This window comes from Vanellus vanellus (genome assembly GCF_965231255.1).
Source record: "Vanellus vanellus genome assembly, chromosome: 33".
NCBI lineage: Eukaryota > Metazoa > Chordata > Aves > Charadriiformes > Charadriidae > Vanellus > Vanellus vanellus.
Genome location: NC_138938.1, coordinates 141,009 through 159,432, shown reverse-complemented (window position 1 = coordinate 159,432; position 18,424 = coordinate 141,009). Strand labels below are relative to the sequence as shown.

At 52.9% G+C, this 18,424-nt stretch overlaps 1 protein-coding gene across 2 annotated transcripts; it reads left to right on the top strand.

The window, feature by feature from the left end:
• Positions 1–544: 544 nt before the first annotated feature.
• Positions 545–18,024, top strand: DPF2 (double PHD fingers 2). 2 transcript variants are annotated; one of them, XM_082496927.1, is made up of 12 exons: positions 545–592; positions 4,746–4,906; positions 4,994–5,101; positions 5,247–5,410; positions 7,698–7,790; positions 8,238–8,316; positions 9,497–9,538; positions 12,158–12,295; positions 12,569–12,697; positions 12,948–13,060; positions 16,871–16,952; positions 17,453–18,024. In XM_082496927.1, exons 1-12 carry the CDS (start codon positions 561–563, stop codon positions 17,527–17,529), a joined length of 1,218 nt encoding a protein of 405 aa, XP_082353053.1. In that variant the 5' UTR covers positions 545–560; the 3' UTR covers positions 17,530–18,024. The 2 variants fall into 2 exon arrangements, with proteins under 2 accessions (XP_082353053.1, XP_082353054.1); XM_082496928.1 differs by lacking the exon at positions 9,497–9,538.
• The last annotated feature ends 400 nt before the right edge of the window (positions 18,025–18,424 follow it).

The window sequence follows — 18,424 nt, the reverse complement described above, 5'->3', positions numbered from 1 at the left end:
CATTTCATCCTCCCCTCATCCCTCTTTCCTTGTCCCTCATCCCTCTTTCCTTGTCACCTCCTCCCCACGTCCTTCCCCATCCACCTTCATCCCTCACCCCCCTTCTCATCTGCCCTCTCCATCCCTCCGCTCTTACCCCTTTTCTTTCCCCCCAGTCTTTACTCTTCCACGTTTACTTCCCCCATTTGTCCTCCTGCGCCCTCACCCCACCTCTTCCCCGCTAATTTTTCTCCTTTTCCCTTCATTTTTCTCCCTTATCGCCTTTTCTTTCTGCTCCTCGTGTTGTGTCCCACCCCCTCTCCAGCGCCGCACCCCTCAGCTTTTCCCGCCTTTCCCTCTGCGCATGCGCGCAGGCGGCGGGGGCGGTGTACGACGCATGCGCGGCGCGCCAGGCGCCGCGGCGCACACAGCGCATGCGCCCACGCACGGCTCAGGGGGGGCTCGTGCGACTGCGCAGGCGCAGAGCACCCCCCCACCCCGCTGCTGCGCATACACTCCCCCCCGCCCCTCCCGCCGCGCATGCGCGTTGGGCGGCGCAGGGCCCCGGCGGCGGAGGGAAGATGGCGGCGGTAGTACAGAATGTGGTGAAGCTGTGAGTGCGTTGTTTCCCTCCCCCCCCCATCCCCTTCCCGGTGTGTGTGTGAACGGTGTGGGAAGTGGGTTCCGTGTCGTCTGCCGGGGGGGCGGGGGGAGAGAGGGGGGCGCGCTTATTGTTCAGGGTGAACTTTGCTGAGGGGGGGGGGGGGGGGGAGTTGGGGGGGGAGGTAGAGAATCCTTCTATAGGGTTCCGTGAGGGGATATCTCCCTCCATATGGCTTATAGAGCCCTGGGGGTGGGGGTCCTCAAAGAGGGGGGGAGCTATAGGGTCTAAAGGGTGGGGGTCCCCCATGTATGGCCCTGTGAGAGTGTCCTATAGAGGCCGTGTATGTGTGTGTCACCCCTATACACTTCTATACTTCCCTGTGAGACGGTCCTACAGGTCCCAGGGGGTGCGCTTACCCCCCATAAAGCTCTTTGAAGGGGGCCGGACAGAGGGGAATTTCCCCTTTTATGGTTCTCAGAAAGGTCCTATAGAGCCCAGGGGTGTCCCCCCTCCCCCCATATGGCCCAGTCCCCCGTGTCCCATTCCCCGCTATATGGCCCAGTGAGGAAAGCTCTATAGAGCCCTGAGTGTGGACGTTCCTCTATATGGCCCTGTGTGGTGGCCCTATGAGTGAGGCACCCCCCCCCCCATATGGCCCCATATGCGTTCCCCTAGATCCTTCTGGGGGAAGAGGGGTCCCTACTTTACGGCTGTGTCCCTACAGAGCCCTGAGAGTGTGTAGGGGCTCCTCAATATGTCCTTGTGACAGGGGAAGCTATACTGGGATGGAGGTTCCCCTCCCCATACGGCCCTATATGGGGTTCCCCCATATAGCCCCATAAAGGCTGAGGGTAGGGGTCCACTCCGTATACAGCCCTACAAGGGAAGGGGGTATATATACCCTTGGGGGGGTATATATAGCCCCCCACTGTCCACCCTGCTATAGCGAGGGGGGTGCAGGAGGTCCCCTATATAGCCCTATAAGGGAGGCCCATCCTGCCCGGGTGGGATTTGTGGACTTGGAGGTGTTTGGTGCCTTTTTTTTTTTTTTTTTTTGGCATCTCCTGGTGTTTTTTTTGAAGTTTCCAGGTTTTTTGGGGCATCACCTGGTTTTTGGGTTGGGTTTTTCTTTTTTTTTTTTTTTTGGCATTTCCAGGGTTTTTTTGGCATCTCCCGGGGTTTTTTTTGGCATCTCCCTTTAGCTGACGGCACCTCACCCGCGGCACCGTTGCATCCCTGCTGCAGTTTTCTCCAAAACCTTCCTTCTTGGTGGGATGTTGGCGCAAAACGGGGTGCGATTTGCACTCCCCCAGGTCTTCTCCGGTGAGATGAGGGCTCATTAAGAGGCCTCATCATTAAGGGGTGACCCCATTAAGGGTCTTCTCTGATGAGCTGGGGTTCGTTAAGAGAGGTGACGGCCGTAGGTCCGTCCGTCTTGCGGCCTTTCCACCTACAGATGCGTTAGCGAAGCCGCTGGAGAAACTCCCGGCAGGCTGAGGGCACGGGCAGACATGCTGCTGCGTTTTTTGGGACCCCTTTCTTGGATCGTTTCTGAGAGAAGCACAAACAGTGAGTCACAAAACACCTTTTTCGGACTTTTTTTTTTTGCCCCGAATGGACAAGCAGACACTTCACAACAACAAGACTTCGCTGGCGCCCCTGCGGATCCGCGGCTTTCGGAGAAGCTGAGCACGGGAAACGGCGTCCCACCTGGCCCGTCTTTGTCACACGAATGTATTTTATTTATTTTAGAAGCTGCCGTTGAGTTTTGAGGCTGGATTTTTTCGGTCGTAGCTGGCCAGCGAGGACGATAGAGAGGAGCGCGGCAGGATTTCGTTTTCTTACTTTTTCAAGCTGTTCCCCGAGCTGTTTTCGTATCTCTGGGTACCATTGGCCAAGAGTTTGCTCTGCCAAACCCTCCTGCTTTATTTTTTTCTCCAGATTACGGCAGCGGTTGGGGCAGAACAATCTTCTCCGATGACTTTTTAGGTTTAAATCGCTCTGCTTCCCTCATGGGCACAGCTTACCCACCTCATCAGGAAGCCTGCTGTGCCTTTTCCTGGCGGTTTTGGGGATGGAGGTAGTCACATCTTTTTTTTTTTTTTTTTTTTTTTTTTCCCTGGCTGTTTCCGTGCCACGATCTCTTCCTGACAGTGCTAAAACACATAAAACCACCCGGTTATTTCCAGAACGATCCGCTGACGCGATGTGCTTTACTGGAAGCTGCTCTTGAGGGCACTTGTGACTTGCTTAGCAGCCGTAGAAGGCTCTAAGCCACGCCGAGTCCGCAGGGAGCAATAATCGGGTTCGTTAGAGCTGTTTAAAACACATTAGTCCTTCCTGACGGCTTCGTTAGCTCTTTGCTTGTGCATCTGGCGCAGATTTTAAGCAGCGTTTCTCCTTGGTGGAACTTTCTCGAGGTGGTTTTGCGCATGGGGGTCGGTGAGCGGCCATGCCTCAAAGCACCCCTTGATTTTGGGGACGAAGACGTCCGGGCAGTGTAAGGGAAAATTATGGGGTTCTACATCGGAGCTGGAGACGAGATCCCCGCTCTGAACGTGGTCCCTCTCCGTCAGCGCTCGGGGAACACTTTAAAACCCATTTCATGATGGTTTTTTGGTGCCGAAGCCAAATCCTGGTGCCTTTCTCACCCTGCCCAGGAGCCCTCCGTTAATTTGCAGTTAAAAGAACCGCACGTTATTGTTTTTTTCCCCAACAAAACTCTGAAATCAAGCCGGCGGGAGAGAAGTAAGTTGGACAACCAAACTCTTTTTGGGGTTGTATTACCATAAACGCCAAGTTTTCTTCTTCTGTGCAGTCCGCCTCTTGGCAGAGCTTCACCTGGACGTTATAAGGAAGATTTAGGCCTCCGCGTTGTTGCTTGTCGGGGCGCAAATTGAGCAATCGAGGAGCGACGTGGTGATTTAGGAGGAAATTAAAAGCTCCGGGAGGGATTTACGTCCCCAAACTCCGGGAACGTGACAGTTGTCTGCGCCTGAGCCTGGGATTTGGGCTCCCTCTGCAGTCAGCAGAGAGAAAAAGGCATTTTGGGACCTTACTTGCTGCTGGGACACCGTTTGCCCTCCCGAAATTGCTGCCGTCACACCAAGTGCGGTGAGGCAAACCCCATTTCTCCACCGCAGGCTGACTGGGAACGACCCCGGCAATCCTCGTTTGCATTTAATATTTAACAATATCATCTTCTTTTCAGTTATTCCCTCTCTGCCTGATAATTTCTAGCCGTCTCCCCACACGTCCGACTTTTACTTGCGCTTTACTCCGCGACGAAGCCGTTTTTTTTTTGTCCCATCTCCTTTTCCTCTGTTGGGCAAGATATTTCACGGACCGCACGTGCTTCCTCGCGGGCGACCGAGGCATCTTTCGGCTCGTTATTCGCTCGTCTAAATTAGCCGTCTCTGGAGCGTGGGTGATTTCGGGGCTGCTTGGGCTCTGCGCGGTCGTTCCAGCTGGTATTAAAGTGCCAAGATCAATATATATTGATATAAACAAAGAGCGCGTCTCCTCTCCCAGCACCGGGGAGGGAAAAACTCGGTTTTCAGCAGCCAAACAGCCTCTCGGCTCTTCCCTTCTCCCTGCCACGCGTGGTGGGCAGATCTTGCCATGCCAATTACTGTAATTAAAGCTGTGATGTGGCTGTCGCAGCCTTGATGGTCTCCGGTGGAAGGAGGAGTGTAGGGATGCGGCACGAAGAGGTCGTGCTCTTAGAAAAGAGGATGGGGCGCAATTAATGCGCTTAAGGAAACCGGAGAGGTGCCCGCCGCCGCTCGAATCCGTTAGTGACGCGTAGATGCCGGCACGGGCTTCTCGCTAAAGCCTTCGGGGGCATGAAAAATGCCGAGGGGATCTCTTAACGATGCCGCATTTCGTCTGCCGGCAGCGAGGAAGGCTGTAATCGCCTGTCGTGGCGGTCCCCGCGTCTCTCTGCTTTGGCTGGACGAGGGGACGTCTCTGCCCTCCGCAAATATCGCGTCAAGTCACGTCTTCGCCTTGCGCGGAAGAGAGATTTCGGGCCGCGTTTCCCTCCCGGCAGGAGTTGGGGAAGAAACGCGGTGTTTCTCTCCGCCGGTGGCCGCGCGGCGGGGCTGGAATTGGGGCTTGGGGTGGTTTTGGGGTGAGCGCTGAAGCTCTTCTCACCCCACAGCCTCGGGGAACAGTACTACAGGGATGCCATGGAGCAGTGCCACAACTACAACGCCCGGCTGTGCGCCGAGAGGAGCGTCCGCCTCCCTTTCCTCGACTCCCAGACCGGGGTGGCCCAAAGCAACTGCTACATTTGGATGGAAAAACGTCACCGAGGGCCAGGTACGCCGGGAAAACACCGGGCTGGGGACAAGGGGACGGTGTGTGTTGTCACCTCGGATAATTTTGGTGGGTTTTTTTTAATTAAAGGTTTAGCTGCCGGGCAGCTTTACTCCTACCCCGCGCGTCGCTGGCGGAAGAAACGCCGTGCTCATCCTCCGGAGGACCCGCGGCTTTCCTTCCCTTCTATCAAACCAGGTAAATCCTTCCCACCGCCGCTTTTCGCACGCGGGAAAGGGGTGAATTTTGGGGCAATAAGGTAAGATGGAAATCTCAGCGCGTGCCGCCGTTCCCCCACTGATTTTTCTCTTCCTTTTTTTCCGCCCCCCGCCGGCTCCTGCAGACACTGATCAGACCCTGAAGAAGGAAGGGCTGATTTCTCAGGACGGCAGCAGCCTGGAAGCCCTGTTGAGGACCGATCCGTTGGAGAAACGCGCCCTCCCGGATCCCCGCATCGACGACGACAGCCTGGGCGAGTTCCCCGTCACCAACAGCCGCGCGCGGAAGGTACGGCAGAGAGTGGGGTTCCCCCTCCGGGTGGGGAGAGGGACCTTTGGGGTAAAACACACACGTCTCCACGACACCGCTCTGATTTTTTCCACCCCCTTTCTCTTCCCCTCTGCTTTCTCCGCATCTTTTAACCGCAGCAAAAGGATTTGGGGTGGATTTTGGGCTGGCAACCAGTTTGGTTGGGCTACCGGAGAGTGGGAGGACGGCGATGTCATGTAGATGTTCCCTTCCCCACGATCCGGTTAGAAACCCCCAAACTTCAGAGGAAGAGAGTCTGTGGCCCCACAGTTGGTGGGGGAGAGAGTCTGTGGCCCCAAAATTCATTGGGGAAAGAAGTTTGTGGTCCCAAAATTCATTGGGGAAAGAAGTTTGTGGCCCCAAAACTCATGGGGAAGGGAGTTTGTGGCCCCAAAATTCATTGGGGAAGGGAGTTTGTGGCCCCAAAATTCATTGGGGAAGGGAGTTTGTGGCCCCAAAATTCATGGGGAAGGGAGTTTGTGGCCCCAAAATTCATTGGGGAAGGGAGTTTGTGGCCCCAAAATTTATGGGGGAAGGGAGTTTGTGGCCCCAAAATTCAGGAGGAAGGGAGTTTGTGGCCCCAAAATTCAGGGGGAAGGGAGTTTGTGGCCCCAAAATTCAGGGGGAAGGGAGTTTGTGGCCCCAAAATTCCTTGGGGAAGGGAGTTTGTGGCCCCAAAATTCCTGGGGGAAGGGAGCTTGTGGCCCCAAAATTTATGGGGGAAGGGAGTTTGTGGCCCCAAAATTCAGGGGGAAGGGAGTTTGTGGCCCCAAAATTCCTTGGGGAAGGGAGTTTGTGGCCCCAAAATTCAGGGGGAAGGGAGTTTGTGGCCCCAAAATTCCTTGGGGAAGGGAGTTTGTGGCCCCAAAATTCTTTGGGGAAGGGAGTTTGTGGCCCCAAAATTCCTTGGGGAAGGGAGTTTGTGGCCCCAAAATTCAGGGGGAAGGAGTTTGTGGCCCCAAAATTCAGGGGGAAGGGAGTTTGTGGCCCCAAAATTCTTTGGGGAAGGGAGTTTGTGGCCCCAAAATTCTTTGGGGAAGGGAGTTTGTGGCCCCAAAATTCCTTGGGGAAGGGAGTTTGTGGCCCCAAAATTCAGGGGGAAGGAGTTTGTGGCCCCAAAATTCAGGGGGGAAGGGAGTTTGTGGCCCCAAAATTCAGGGGGGAAGGGAGTTTGTGGCCCCAAAATTCAGGGGGGAAGGGAGTTTGTGGCCCCAAAATTCAGGGGGAAAGGGAGTTTGTGGCCCCAAAATTCAGGGGGGAAGGGAGTTTGTGGCCCCAAAATTCATTGGGGAAGGGAGTTTGTGGCCCCAAAATTCGGGGGGAAGGGGGCACTTGGTTGGTGGGGCACGTTTAATGCCAGAAAAGGGGTGTTTTTCTACGCGTATTCCATGATTTTTTTTTTTTTTTTTGCCCGCTGGTGTGTTTCCCCTCTCCCTGCAATTAATCCCTACGTGGTGTGAAAGGGTTTTAGGCGGCCGCTAACGAAGCTCGGAGAAACAAGGGAGAGAGGAGACTGCGGATTTGTCATCATCTGCGGAAAAAAGGGGGTGTTATCATCCCCCTTTTCCCCCCTCGGCTGAATAATTCGGGTCCAGCAGCCCCTTTTCACCCCCATTTACCGCAACTCCGAAGCTTTTTTTTTTTTTTTTTCCGATATTACTGCTCTACCGAAGTCTTGCAGCCGGATAAAACCTTCCCCGCTCTCCGTCCTTCGTCGACGCTTTATCGGGATTGGAGGAGCTCTCCCTTTTCCCCCTCGGAACGCCAAATCGGGCTTTAAACCCACCTCGACCGCTGTCGTAGCTGCTTTTTTTTTTTTTTTAATTATTATTATTTATTTTTTTTTATTTTGGCGGCTGCGCTCCGTAGGGCGGAAAGCTTCAGCTTAGCGGATCGCTGCCCGGCTTGGTACGGATTAACCCCGCTGCGGGCGTTGGGAACCACCGAAGCCTTTTTTTTTTTTTACACCCCCACACACAGTTTTTTTACACACTCTTTTCTTCGAGCGCCTTCGCGCCGTGTTGGGCCCTTCTGTGACTTTTTTTTCCGAGGGGATAAAATGGACCGGATCCCTTCTGTTTCCTCCAAATGATCATGTATTTCCTCCTCCTCCTCCTCCTCCTTCTGCATGGCGGAACGGATTCGGCTGCCGACGGGCGACCTGCCGCCGCGCTGACGTATCTCGCTCCCTAATTTTTCCCCCCTAAATTTCCCCTCCGTCCGAGCCCGCGATTTTGTTTGCAATAACCCCTCTCTTCTTTCCTAGCGGATTCTGGAGCCGGATGATTTCCTGGACGATTTGGACGATGAAGACTATGAAGAAGATACGCCGAAGCGGAGAGGGAAAGGGAAAGCCAAGGTGAGGGCAGCCGGGTTGGTCTGGCCGAGTCCTGGTGTTGTTTCGGTGGCGATTCCCGGTAAATCCGAAACGTTGCCGGTGCCGAAAACTCCCCGGGGCTTTGCATCGAACCTCACGTTGGGGGGAAAAACTCGGACGTCGCTTCACCCCGCCGGGCGGAATGGGGGAGAAAAGACACCCCGGCGGCGGCTTGGATACCCCACGTCCGTTAGCCGTTAATTTAACGTTAATTTTAAAACCGAAGGATTTGGGTCGCTCCGTCGATGCCTTCAGCTCCAACGGCCCTTTCGGGCTGTACCCACTACGTGGCACTGTTGGATCGCGCTTTTCTCCTTCTCCGGATCACCGCTGCTGTCCTCCTCACCCCCACAGAGCCGTTTGAGCTCACAATTTTACCCTAAACCTTAACTTTTTCCCCCCCCCTCTTTATTTCCCCCCCCTCCCCAGGGCAAAGGCGTCGGAGGAGCTCGCAAGAAGTTGGATGCGGCGATATTAGAAGATCGGGATAAACCTTACGCTTGCGACAGTGAGTGCTAAAAAAACCCTCTCCTCGCCGGGGGAGGGGGGAGGGGGGGACCTGGGAGCGGAGCCGGACTGTGTCGCTTTTGGGAGCCCTCGGGGGTTTTGGAGTTTTTTTTTTTGGAGTTTTTTTTGGAGTTTTTTTTGAGTTGGTTTTTGTTTTGTTTTGTTTTGTTTTTTTTTCCTGGAATTTGAGTTTTTAACCTCCAAAGGTAAATTTTAAGCATCCGGGGAAGGGGAGGGTGGTTTTCGAACGTTTCGGACTCTCGGCCTTCCTCTGACGGTCGAAGGTGGTCGGAGCGAAGGGTCGTGCATCCGCCCGACGCGTAGAAACGAGGATAAACCTCTCCCCGTTTTCCAAACGCCCCCGTAAAGATTAAAAACAGCCCTCCCCCCCCTTCCCTCTTTTCCCGGCTGGTTTTCCAGTTGGATCCGTGTCCGTCGGACTGGTTTCGAAGCCGACCCTCATCTCCCCCTGCCCCTCGCGCTCTCCTGCCTCGTTAAAAACCACTTAACGAGTCCGTAGCTGTGAAAACGCGCGACTGCCGCCGTGCGCTGGTCTTCCTCCGCCTAAAAACCTCCTCAGCTCCGGGGAAGGAGGAATTTCTTTCCGAGGCTGTACTTTCCCGGCCCCCGGGGTGGGGGGGGGGGGGTTACCTGCTGCTTCTTCCTCCTCACCTCCCTCCTCCTCCTCCTCCTCCTCCTCCTCCTCCTCCTCCTCCTCCTCGAGCTGGGAAAAAAAAAAAACAAAAAAAAAACCAAAAAAAAAGGCAATTTAAAAGGGCAAATGGAGCAAAAAAAAACCAAAAAGGGGTGAGCGAGGCTTTGAAATTACACTTTCTCTCTTCTTCCTCCTGTCCTGCGAGAGCTGACGCTAGTTTCTTCCCTCCAAAAAAAAAAAAAAAAACCCACAAAAAAAAAAAAAACACCCAAACAAACCCCCCTTCCCAACCCCAAACCAGTTTGTGGTTTTCCTCCCCTCCTTTTTTTTTTTTTTTTTTTTTTATTTTTTTCGTTTTTTTGTTTGTTTTTTTTTTTTTTTTTCCCCCCTCTCGTTTGAAGAAAGAGTCCCTCTCTCGCTTGGCGTGGGTGCGTGTGCGTGACCTGGTGTGCGTGTGGGTTTTTTTTTTTTGTTTGTTTTGGTTTTTTTTTGGTTTTTTTCTCACGACTCTCTTTCTGTCTTTCAGATAGTTACAAACAAAAGCATACCTTGAAACCTCCCGATCGAGGTAGTCCACTCTCTGTCTGCTTTATTTTATTTCCTTCCTGCCTTTCTTCTCCTGAAAATTAGGGTTTCGGTGTGGTTTTGTGGTGCGGTGGTGTTTTTTTATTTATTTATGTAATTATTTATTTATTTATTTAAATTCTTCCCGTGGTTCGCCAAACCTTGCTGGAGCCTGCGGGGAGGGGAGGGGGAGGGGGGGGGGGAAGGAAAAGTTGGAGGGGAGGGAGAAACGCGGGAGAAGCCGAAAGGCCACCGAGCGACGTCAAAGCCGACCTCCCCGCCGGCAGCGGGATTCGGCGGCTTCTCTCTCCGCGTTCGCTTGACCCTTATTTTTTTATTTTTTTTATTTTTTTTTCACTTTTTTTTTTTTTTTTCCAGCGGGGAAGAGCGGTCGTGCGTGCCGGCAGAGCGGCCTCCCAAAAAGAGGGGGGGGGACAGAGAAAAAAACAAAGATTAATTCCCCCCCCCCCCTCCTCCTCCTCTACCCCGCTGCGGCGGCGGATTAAAAAACCCCCACAGTGTTTCCACCAAAATTCCTTCTTTCCCGCCCGCTCGGGATGTGCCGCCTTCCTTTTACGAAACGCCGCTTTCCTCGCCGAAAAAACCAAAAAAAAAACAAAAAAAAAACCCAAAAAACCCAAAAATCCTCATGGTTTTGGCTTTTTTTAAAGCCCCAAACCGGCTCAGTTTGCGGGCGCGGGTCGGACGGCGGCGACGCGGCTGCGAAGAAACGCCGCGGCGGCGGCGGCTCCTCTCCCTTCCCTCTTCGGGAGGAGAAAACCCGACCGGCGGTTTAAGATCTCAGGGTTTGGTTTTTTGGGGTTTTTTTTTTTTTTTGGTTTGTTTTTTTTTGTTTTTTTTTTTTTTTTTAAGGTGGGGGAAAAAGGTGAATTTTAAACTCGGAGGGGGGGGGTTTGGGGAGAAGAAAAAAAAAAAAAAAACCAAACCGCCGCCTTGGCGACTCGGCGGGGCCGACGCCGTCGTGCCCCTCCTTTGGCTCCGGAAAGTCAGAATTTGTTGTGATAACGTCGTCATTGCTGCTTTTGGGGTCGTTGGGTTTCGGTTTTTCTCCCCCGTTTCTTTCGCCGCGCTCTTTGCCCACTCGCCGAGGCCGAGCGGTTTTCCCCCCACCTTCCCCGGGGGAGGAATCTCTGCGGCTTTTATCCCACCACCCCCCCCCCCCCAAAAAAAAAAAAAAACCCCAAAAAAAAAACCCAAAAAAACACCCCCCCCCCCCCCCCCGACGTCGGGTGTTTGCGTTCGGGCGCTCTTAAGGGGATTTCAAACCCCGTTCTCCGCGCGCGGCCGAACCGCCGCCGCTTTTTTCCCCAAACCGCTCCTTATTTTTTGGAGCGGATCGACGGCGTGAGAGGGGAATACAAACCCCCGGTGGGGTTTCTCCAGGTTTCAAATGAACCCGGAATTGAATCCGGAAAAGTCCGGGATATTAAAAAAAAAAAAAAAAAGCTCCAGGAACAGGAAATCTCATCCCAAAGCGATTTTTTTTATTATTATTAATTTTATTTTTATTTTTTTGTTCCCCCTGATTTGCCTGCGCCCCGTGGAAAGATCCGGGGAATCGCTAAAAACATCCACCGGATCCCGTAAATCCCTCTCCGGCTCTTTCTAGGGGGGGGGGGGGGAATTCACCCCACATCCCCGTCCTCGCCGCCGGCTGGAGGAGGGCGCGACGCATCCGCGCTCATCCTGCCCGCGCTCCTTCGGGGCTAAAAGGGGATTTTGGGGTCTCCTCGGAGCCTGATGGCTAAAATGCCCCCCCCAAAAAAAACCCAACAAACCCCAAAAAACCCGGAAAAGCGGTAACGGTGAGCCGGGAGCCCGTTCCCCGGCAGGGAAAGGGGCTTCCCCGGTCCGTAGGTGCTCCGAGGTCTTCCCCGAGGAAGCGCCTACCGCTAGACCGAAGGTGAAAGCTCCCGACCCCGCAAGAAATGGGGTGAAAAAGGGGCAAATCAGTGACGTTTAGGGTGATCCCGAGGTTTGTTTTTTTTTTTTTTGGGGGGGGGGGGGGGATGTGAGGTTTGGAGGAGCCAAGAGGGAGCGGAACCGAGATGTGCCCCCGTGGCGGCTGCCGTTTCCCTCCTCGGCCTCTTCCCCCCCCCCCCCCCCTAAAAAATAAAATGAAATGAAAAAAAAAAAAGGCAAAAAGCACTTTCCCCCTTCGTGGTGTGGTGAAAACAGCCGCGATTTTTTCACCCGGCTGCTTTACGGAGGTGATTTTTGGGGGGGGGGGGAAGGAAATACCCTTGACCCCCCCCTTATTTTTCCGCCTGGGTTTTGCCGGTTGGGTTGATGGCCGCGGGGTGAGTTTCGCTCCTTTAACGCCGCCCCTTAACGAGCTGCCGTCGTTAACGGGAGGGGGGGGGGGAAGGCGGTGGGTATCCCCCTCCCGCGGCCGGGGCTGCCGAATCCCTTCCGTGGGGCGTTCCGAAGCGGTTTTCTTAAATTCCAGGTGATTTTAGTGGGCGGGAGAGGTCGGCCTTCGGAGCCCGGGAGATGGGATGATTTTGGGGGTTTCGGCATCTCTCTCCCCCCGCTGATTTGAGCTCACGCTTTTCCCTCCCCCCCCCCCCCCCCAATCCCCTCTCCCCGTTTTTATCCGTAGTTTGCGGGAAGCGCTACAAGAACCGGCCGGGATTGAGCTACCACTACGCTCACTCCCACTTGGCCGAGGAAGAAGGCGACGACAAAGACGATTCCCAACCCCCGACTCCCGTCTCCCAGCGATCGGAGGAGCAGAAATGTAAGCGAATCCCCCCCACCCCCCCCAAAAAAAAAAAAAAAAAAGAAAAAAATTAAAAAAAAAGGCAACGAAGCCGCAAAATCGCCCAGGGCTGGGAGGGAGCAGCGTCCCTTCCCCGATGCTTCCGGAAAACTTTTCCGAGCGTCAGGATTTGCGCCGGGGATGTGTTTTCTCCCGGCTCCGTAGGGAAAGCTTTTCGTCCTGCGGCTAAATCCGTCTCTCCCGCTCTTTTTTTTTTTTTTTTTGGTTGGTTTTCCCCCCCCCCTTCTCCAGCCAAGAAAGGACCCGACGGTTTAGCTCTGCCCAACAACTACTGCGATTTTTGTTTGGGAGACTCCAAAATCAACAAGAAAACGGGACAACCGGAGGAGTTGGTCTCGTGCTCGGATTGCGGGAGATCAGGTAAGGAGGAAAAAAAACCAAAAAAAAACCAAAAACCAAAAAAAAACACCATCCTCCCTCCCTACGGCGGCGGCTCAAAATCCGTCCGGGGCGTTTTCGCCCGCGCCGGAGGTGGGGAGAAAAATAACTAAATAAATGATGAATATTTGAGTCAGAGGTGGGGGAAAAAGTGGGGTTTGGGGGTTTTTTGGGTTTTTTTGGGGTTTTTTTCGGCGTTCCCGCCTTCACCGCTCTCCTGCCGCTCGCGCAGGGCACCCCTCCTGCCTGCAGTTCACCCCCGTGATGATGGCGGCCGTCAAGACGTACCGCTGGCAGTGCATCGAGTGCAAGTGCTGCAATATCTGCGGCACCTCCGAGAACGACGTGAGTTTAAAAAAAATAACAAAAAACGAAAAAAAAACCAACCCCAAAAACGGCGCCGGGAGGGGTAGGGGGTGGGGAACGCATTTACACCCCGCCCCCACCCTCCAAAAATGACTGGGGCAACCTCAGAGTGGTGGGAGTGATCCCCAAAATGACGGGAGTGATCCCCAAAATGACGGGAGTGATCCTCAAAATGACGGGATTGATCCCCAAAATGACAGGATTCATCCCTAAAATGACGGGAGTGACACCCAAAATGATGGGAGTGATCCCAAAATGACGGGAGTGACACCCAAAATGACGGGAGTGACACCCAAAATGATGTGATTGCCCCCAAAATGAAATGAGTGATCCCCAAAATGACAGGATTCATCCCCAAAATGACGGGAGTGACCCCCAAAATGACGGGATTGCCCCCAGAATGACAAAAGTGCCCCCCAGAATGACGGGAGTGATCCCCAAAATGACGGGAGTGATCCCCAAAATGACAGGATTCATCCCTAAAATGACGGGAGTGACACCCAAAATGACGGGAGTGACACCCAAAATGACGGGAGTGATCCCAAAATGACGGGAGTGACACCCAAAATGACGGGAGTGACGCCCAAAATGATGTGATTGCCCCCAAAATGAAATGAGTGATCCCCAAAATGACAGGATTCATCCCCAAAATGACAGGAGTGACACCCAAAATGACGGGATTGATCCCCAAAATGACGGGATTGATCCCCAAAATGACGGGAGTGATCCCCAAAATGACGTGATTGCCCCCAGAATGACGGGAGTGCCCCCCAGAATGACGGGAGTGCCCCCCAAAATGACGGGAGTGACACCCAAAATGACGGGAGTGACACCCAAAATGACGGGAGTGATCCCCAAAATGACGGGAGTGATCCCCAAAATGACGGGATTGATCCCCAAAATGACGGGAGTGATCCCAAAATGACGGGAGTGACACCCAAAATGATGGGATTGATCCCCAAAATGACAGGATTCATCCCTAAAATGACGGGAGTGACACCCAAAATGACGGGAGTGACCCCCAAAATGACGGGAGTGACACCCAAAGTTATCGGGATTCATCCCCAAAATTATGGGAGTGACACCCTAAATGACGTGATTGCCCCCCAAATTAAATGAGTGACACCCAAAATGACGGGAGTGACACCCAAAATGATGGGAGTGACCCCCAACATGACGTGATTGCCCCCAGAATGACAAAAGTGCCCCCCAAAATGACGGGAGTGATCCCCAAAATGACGGGAGTGACACCCAAAATGATGGGATTCATCCCCAAAATGACGGGATTCATCCCCAAAATGACGGGATTCATCCCCAAAATGACAGGAGTGACACCCAAAATGATGTGATTGCCCCCAAAATGACGGGAGTGATCCCCAAAATGACGGGAGTGATCCCCAAAATGACGGGAGTGACACCCAAAATGACGTGATTGCCCCCAGAATGACAAAAGTGCCCCCCAAAATGACGGGAGTGATCCCCAAAATGACGGGAGTGATCCCCAAAATGATGGGAGTGACACCCAAAATGACGTGATTGCCCCCAGAATGACAAAAGTGCCCCCCAAAATGACGGGAGTGATCCCCAAAATGACGGGAGTGATCCCCAAAATGACGGGAGTGATCCCCAAAGTGACGGGATTGATCCCCAAAATGAAATGAGTGATCCCCAAAATGAAATGAGTGATCCCCAAAATGACGGGATTCATCCCTAAAATGACGGGAGTGACACCCAAAATGACGGGATTGATCCCCAAAATGACGGGATTGATCCCCAAAATGACGGGATTCATCCCTAAAATGACGGGAGTGACACCCAAAATGACGGGAGTGACACCCAAAATGACGGGAGTGATCCCCAAAATGACGGGAGTGATCCCCAAAATGACGGGAGTGACACCCAAAATGATGGGATTCATCCCCAAAATGACGGGATTCATCCCCAAAATGACAGGAGTGACACCCAAAATGATGTGATTGCCCCCAAAATGACGGGAGTGATCCCCAAAATGACGGGAGTGATCCCCAAAATGACGGGAGTGACACCCAAAATGACGTGATTGCCCCCAGAATGACAAAAGTGCCCCCCAGAATGACGGGATTGATCCCCAAAATGACGGGAGTGATCCCCAAAATGACGGGAGTGACACCCAAAATGACGTGATTGCCCCCAGAATGACAAAAGTGCCCCCCAAAATGACGGGAGTGATCCCCAAAATGACGGGAGTGATCCCCAAAATGATGGGAGTGACACCCAAAGTGATGGGATTGATCCCCAAAATGAAATGAGTGATCCCCAAAATGACGGGAGTGATCCCCAAAATGACGGGATTCAACCCCAAAATGATGGGAGTGACACCCAAAATAATGTGATTGCCCCCAAAATGAAATGAGTGACCCCCAAAATGATGGGGGTACCCCCCGAAATGACAGGAGGACCCCCCCAAAATGACAGGATTGATCCCCAAAATGACGGGATTCATCCCCAAAATGATGGGAGTGACACCCAAAGTGATGGGATTGATCCCCAAAATGACGGGAGTGATCCCCAAAATGACAGGATTCATCCCCAAAATGATGGGAGTGACACCCAAAGTGATGGGATTGATCCCCAAAATGACAGGAGTGATCCCCAAAATGACGGGATTCATCCCCAAAATGATGGGAGTGACCCCCAAAATGATGTGATTGCCCCCCCCCAGGGGGAGCGGGGCACCCCCCGGTCTTTTTTGGGGGCAAATCTGTGACTTTTAGTCATCTGTGGGACTCGGGAAAGTCTTTTTGGGGAGAAATCTTCGGGATTTAATAGTGCGTAGAACACGGGAGAGTCTTTTTTGGGGTCAAATTTTGGGGATTTAATATTCCATAGAACATGAGAGAGTCTCTTTGGGGAGAAATCTTCAGGATTTAATAGTCCGTAGAACACGGGAGGGTCTTTTTTGGGACAAATCTTTGGCTTTTAGTTGTCCGTGGGACACAGGAGAGTCTTTTTGGGGCAAATCTTTGACTTTTCGTCATCTGTGGGACACAGGAGAGTCTTTTTGGGGCAAATCTTTGACTTTTCGTCATCTGTGGGACACAGGAGAGTCTTTTTTGGGACAAATCTTTGACTTTTCGTCATCTGTGGGACACAGGAGAGTCTTTTTGGGGAGAAATCTTTGGCTTTTAGTCATCTGTGGGACACAGGAGAGTCTTTTTTGGGACAAATCTTTGGCTTTTAGTTGTCCGTGGGACACAGGAGAGTCTTTTTGGGGCAAATCTTTAGGCTTTTAGTTATCTGTAGGACACAGGAGAGTCTTTTGGGGGAGAAATCTTTGGGATTTAATAGTCCGTAAAACACGGGAGGGTCTTTTTTGGGGCAAATCTTTGACTTTTAGTAATATGTGGGACACAGGAGAGTTTTTTTGGGGCAAATCTTTGGCTTTTAGTTGTCCGTGGGACACAGGAAAGTCTTTTTGGGGGCAAATCTTTGACTTTTCGTCATCTGTGGGACACCGGAGAGTCTTTTTGGGGAAAAACCTTTGGCCTTTAGCAGTCTACGACACGGCAAAATAATATTTTGGGGGAAAAGATGGTGCTTTTGGTATTCCGGAGGACATCTCGACATCTTCCTGGTGGCTCCGACAGTGCTCGGAGGATGACAGAGAGGGTCTCCCGTCCCCTCTTCCCCCCCCCCCCCGTTGTCCTTCAGCCGACATTTGGGTTAAATTATGCACATTTCCCCCCCACACACCTCCTTTTTTTTTTTTTTTTTGTCGTTTTCTCTCTTTTTCTCCCCATTTCGCTTTAGGACCAACTGCTCTTCTGCGACGACTGTGACCGCGGTTACCACATGTACTGTCTCACCCCCCCCATGTCGGAGCCGCCCGAAGGTGAGTCCCACCCCCTCCGCTGCGGAAACGCTCCAAAACCAGCAGAATTCAACCCAAAAATATATCTGTCCGCTGGGACCCCGCTCCCACCCGCGATTTTCCGGAGAGGGGGAGGCGCAATCTCTGCAGCGGCGCTCGAAAATGAGGTGGTTTGTCCATCGCGCCTTTTTCCCCTCCTTTTAATTATTCCGCCGGAGATGCGGAAAGGGGGAAAAAAAAAAAAAAAAACAAAAAAGCCTTTTATCACCCCAAAATCCGCCGCTGACATCACTCGCGCCCCCAAAAATGGTAAATCCGAGAGGAATCGCTCTTCTTCCCTCGTGGTGGAGTGGGGGGGGGGGGGAGACCCAAACCGCCTAAAAAACCAACGCCAAATCTCGACGAGGCTTCACGGCTGCTTAATTAGCCCCTAATGAGGACTCCCCCCCCCCCAACCCGGCCTTAACGAAGCCGCTAACGAGGGCGGAAGCCGACCTCCCGCGTGGTTTCTCTCTCCGCAGGGAGTTGGAGCTGCCACTTGTGTCTGGATCTGCTGAAGGAAAAAGCCTCTATTTACCAAAACCAGAACAATTCCTGATCCTCCGCTCCGACCACCCCACGGTGCCCTCGTTCCACGCGGTTTCCTTTTCGTTTCGGGGTGTTTTCCCTCTTTTTTTTTTTTTTTTTTAAAAAAAAAACAACTTCTTTTCCTTTTTTTTTTAATCATTTCGGGGCGGGGGGGGGGAGTTTATTTTAATTCCTTTTTTTTCTTTTTTTTTTTTTTCCCGCGCGATGGTTTTATTTCTCTCCTGCGGGGACGGGGCTGGAGAGGGGGGGGGATACACTGCCACGTGTCCCCTCCCCCCCCCTCCGCGGTGGCTTTTGGGGTGACACCGGCGGACCCCGTCCCCTCCAGGGGACAAAGCCGCCCCTCCCCCGGCCCCGTTTCCCGGCTTTTCCACCCAAAAACGAGGCGCCTACACCCGCTCCACCGCAGCGTGCTAAAAACCTCACTTCCCCCCCGCCCTCAAATCCTTTTTTTTTTGGGGGGGGGGGGAAATTCAGACCAGAGTGGCATTTTTGGGTTTGGTTTTTTTTTTTTTTTGTTAATTTCTTGATTTTTTTTTGGGGGGGGGGGGGGGGAGTGTTTTTCTGGGTTGATTTTTATGACTTTTTTTCTTCCCCGTTTTTTATCGTTTCGCCCCAACTTGGAGGATGCTCCGCGCAGCCCGGACGAGGCCTTACGCCCCCACACCCTCCTGCAGCCGGCAGGAAACGGGGCAAAATCCCTTAATTTTGGGTTTTTCCTCCTCCCACCTCCTCCAGCCGGCAGGAAACGGGGCAAAACCCCTCAAATTTGGCATTTTTCCCCGTTGTCCCTTCTCCAGCCGGCAGGAAACGGGGCAAAATCCCTCAATTTGGGGTTTTTCCCCCTCCCACCTCCTCCAGCCGGCAGGAATCGGGGCAAAATCCCTCAGTTTGGGGTTTTTCCC

Coding starts and splice junctions, on each gene's coding strand:
- DPF2 (XM_082496927.1), top strand. CDS start 561: ATGGCGGCGGTAGTACAGAATGTGGTGAAGCT. Junction 7,791..8,237: donor GAGGGAAAGGGAAAGCCAAG/GTGAGGGCAGCC, acceptor CCCCCTCCCCAG/GGCAAAGGCGTCGGAGGAGC. Junction 8,317..9,496: donor TAAACCTTACGCTTGCGACA/GTGAGTGCTAAA, acceptor TCTGTCTTTCAG/ATAGTTACAAACAAAAGCAT.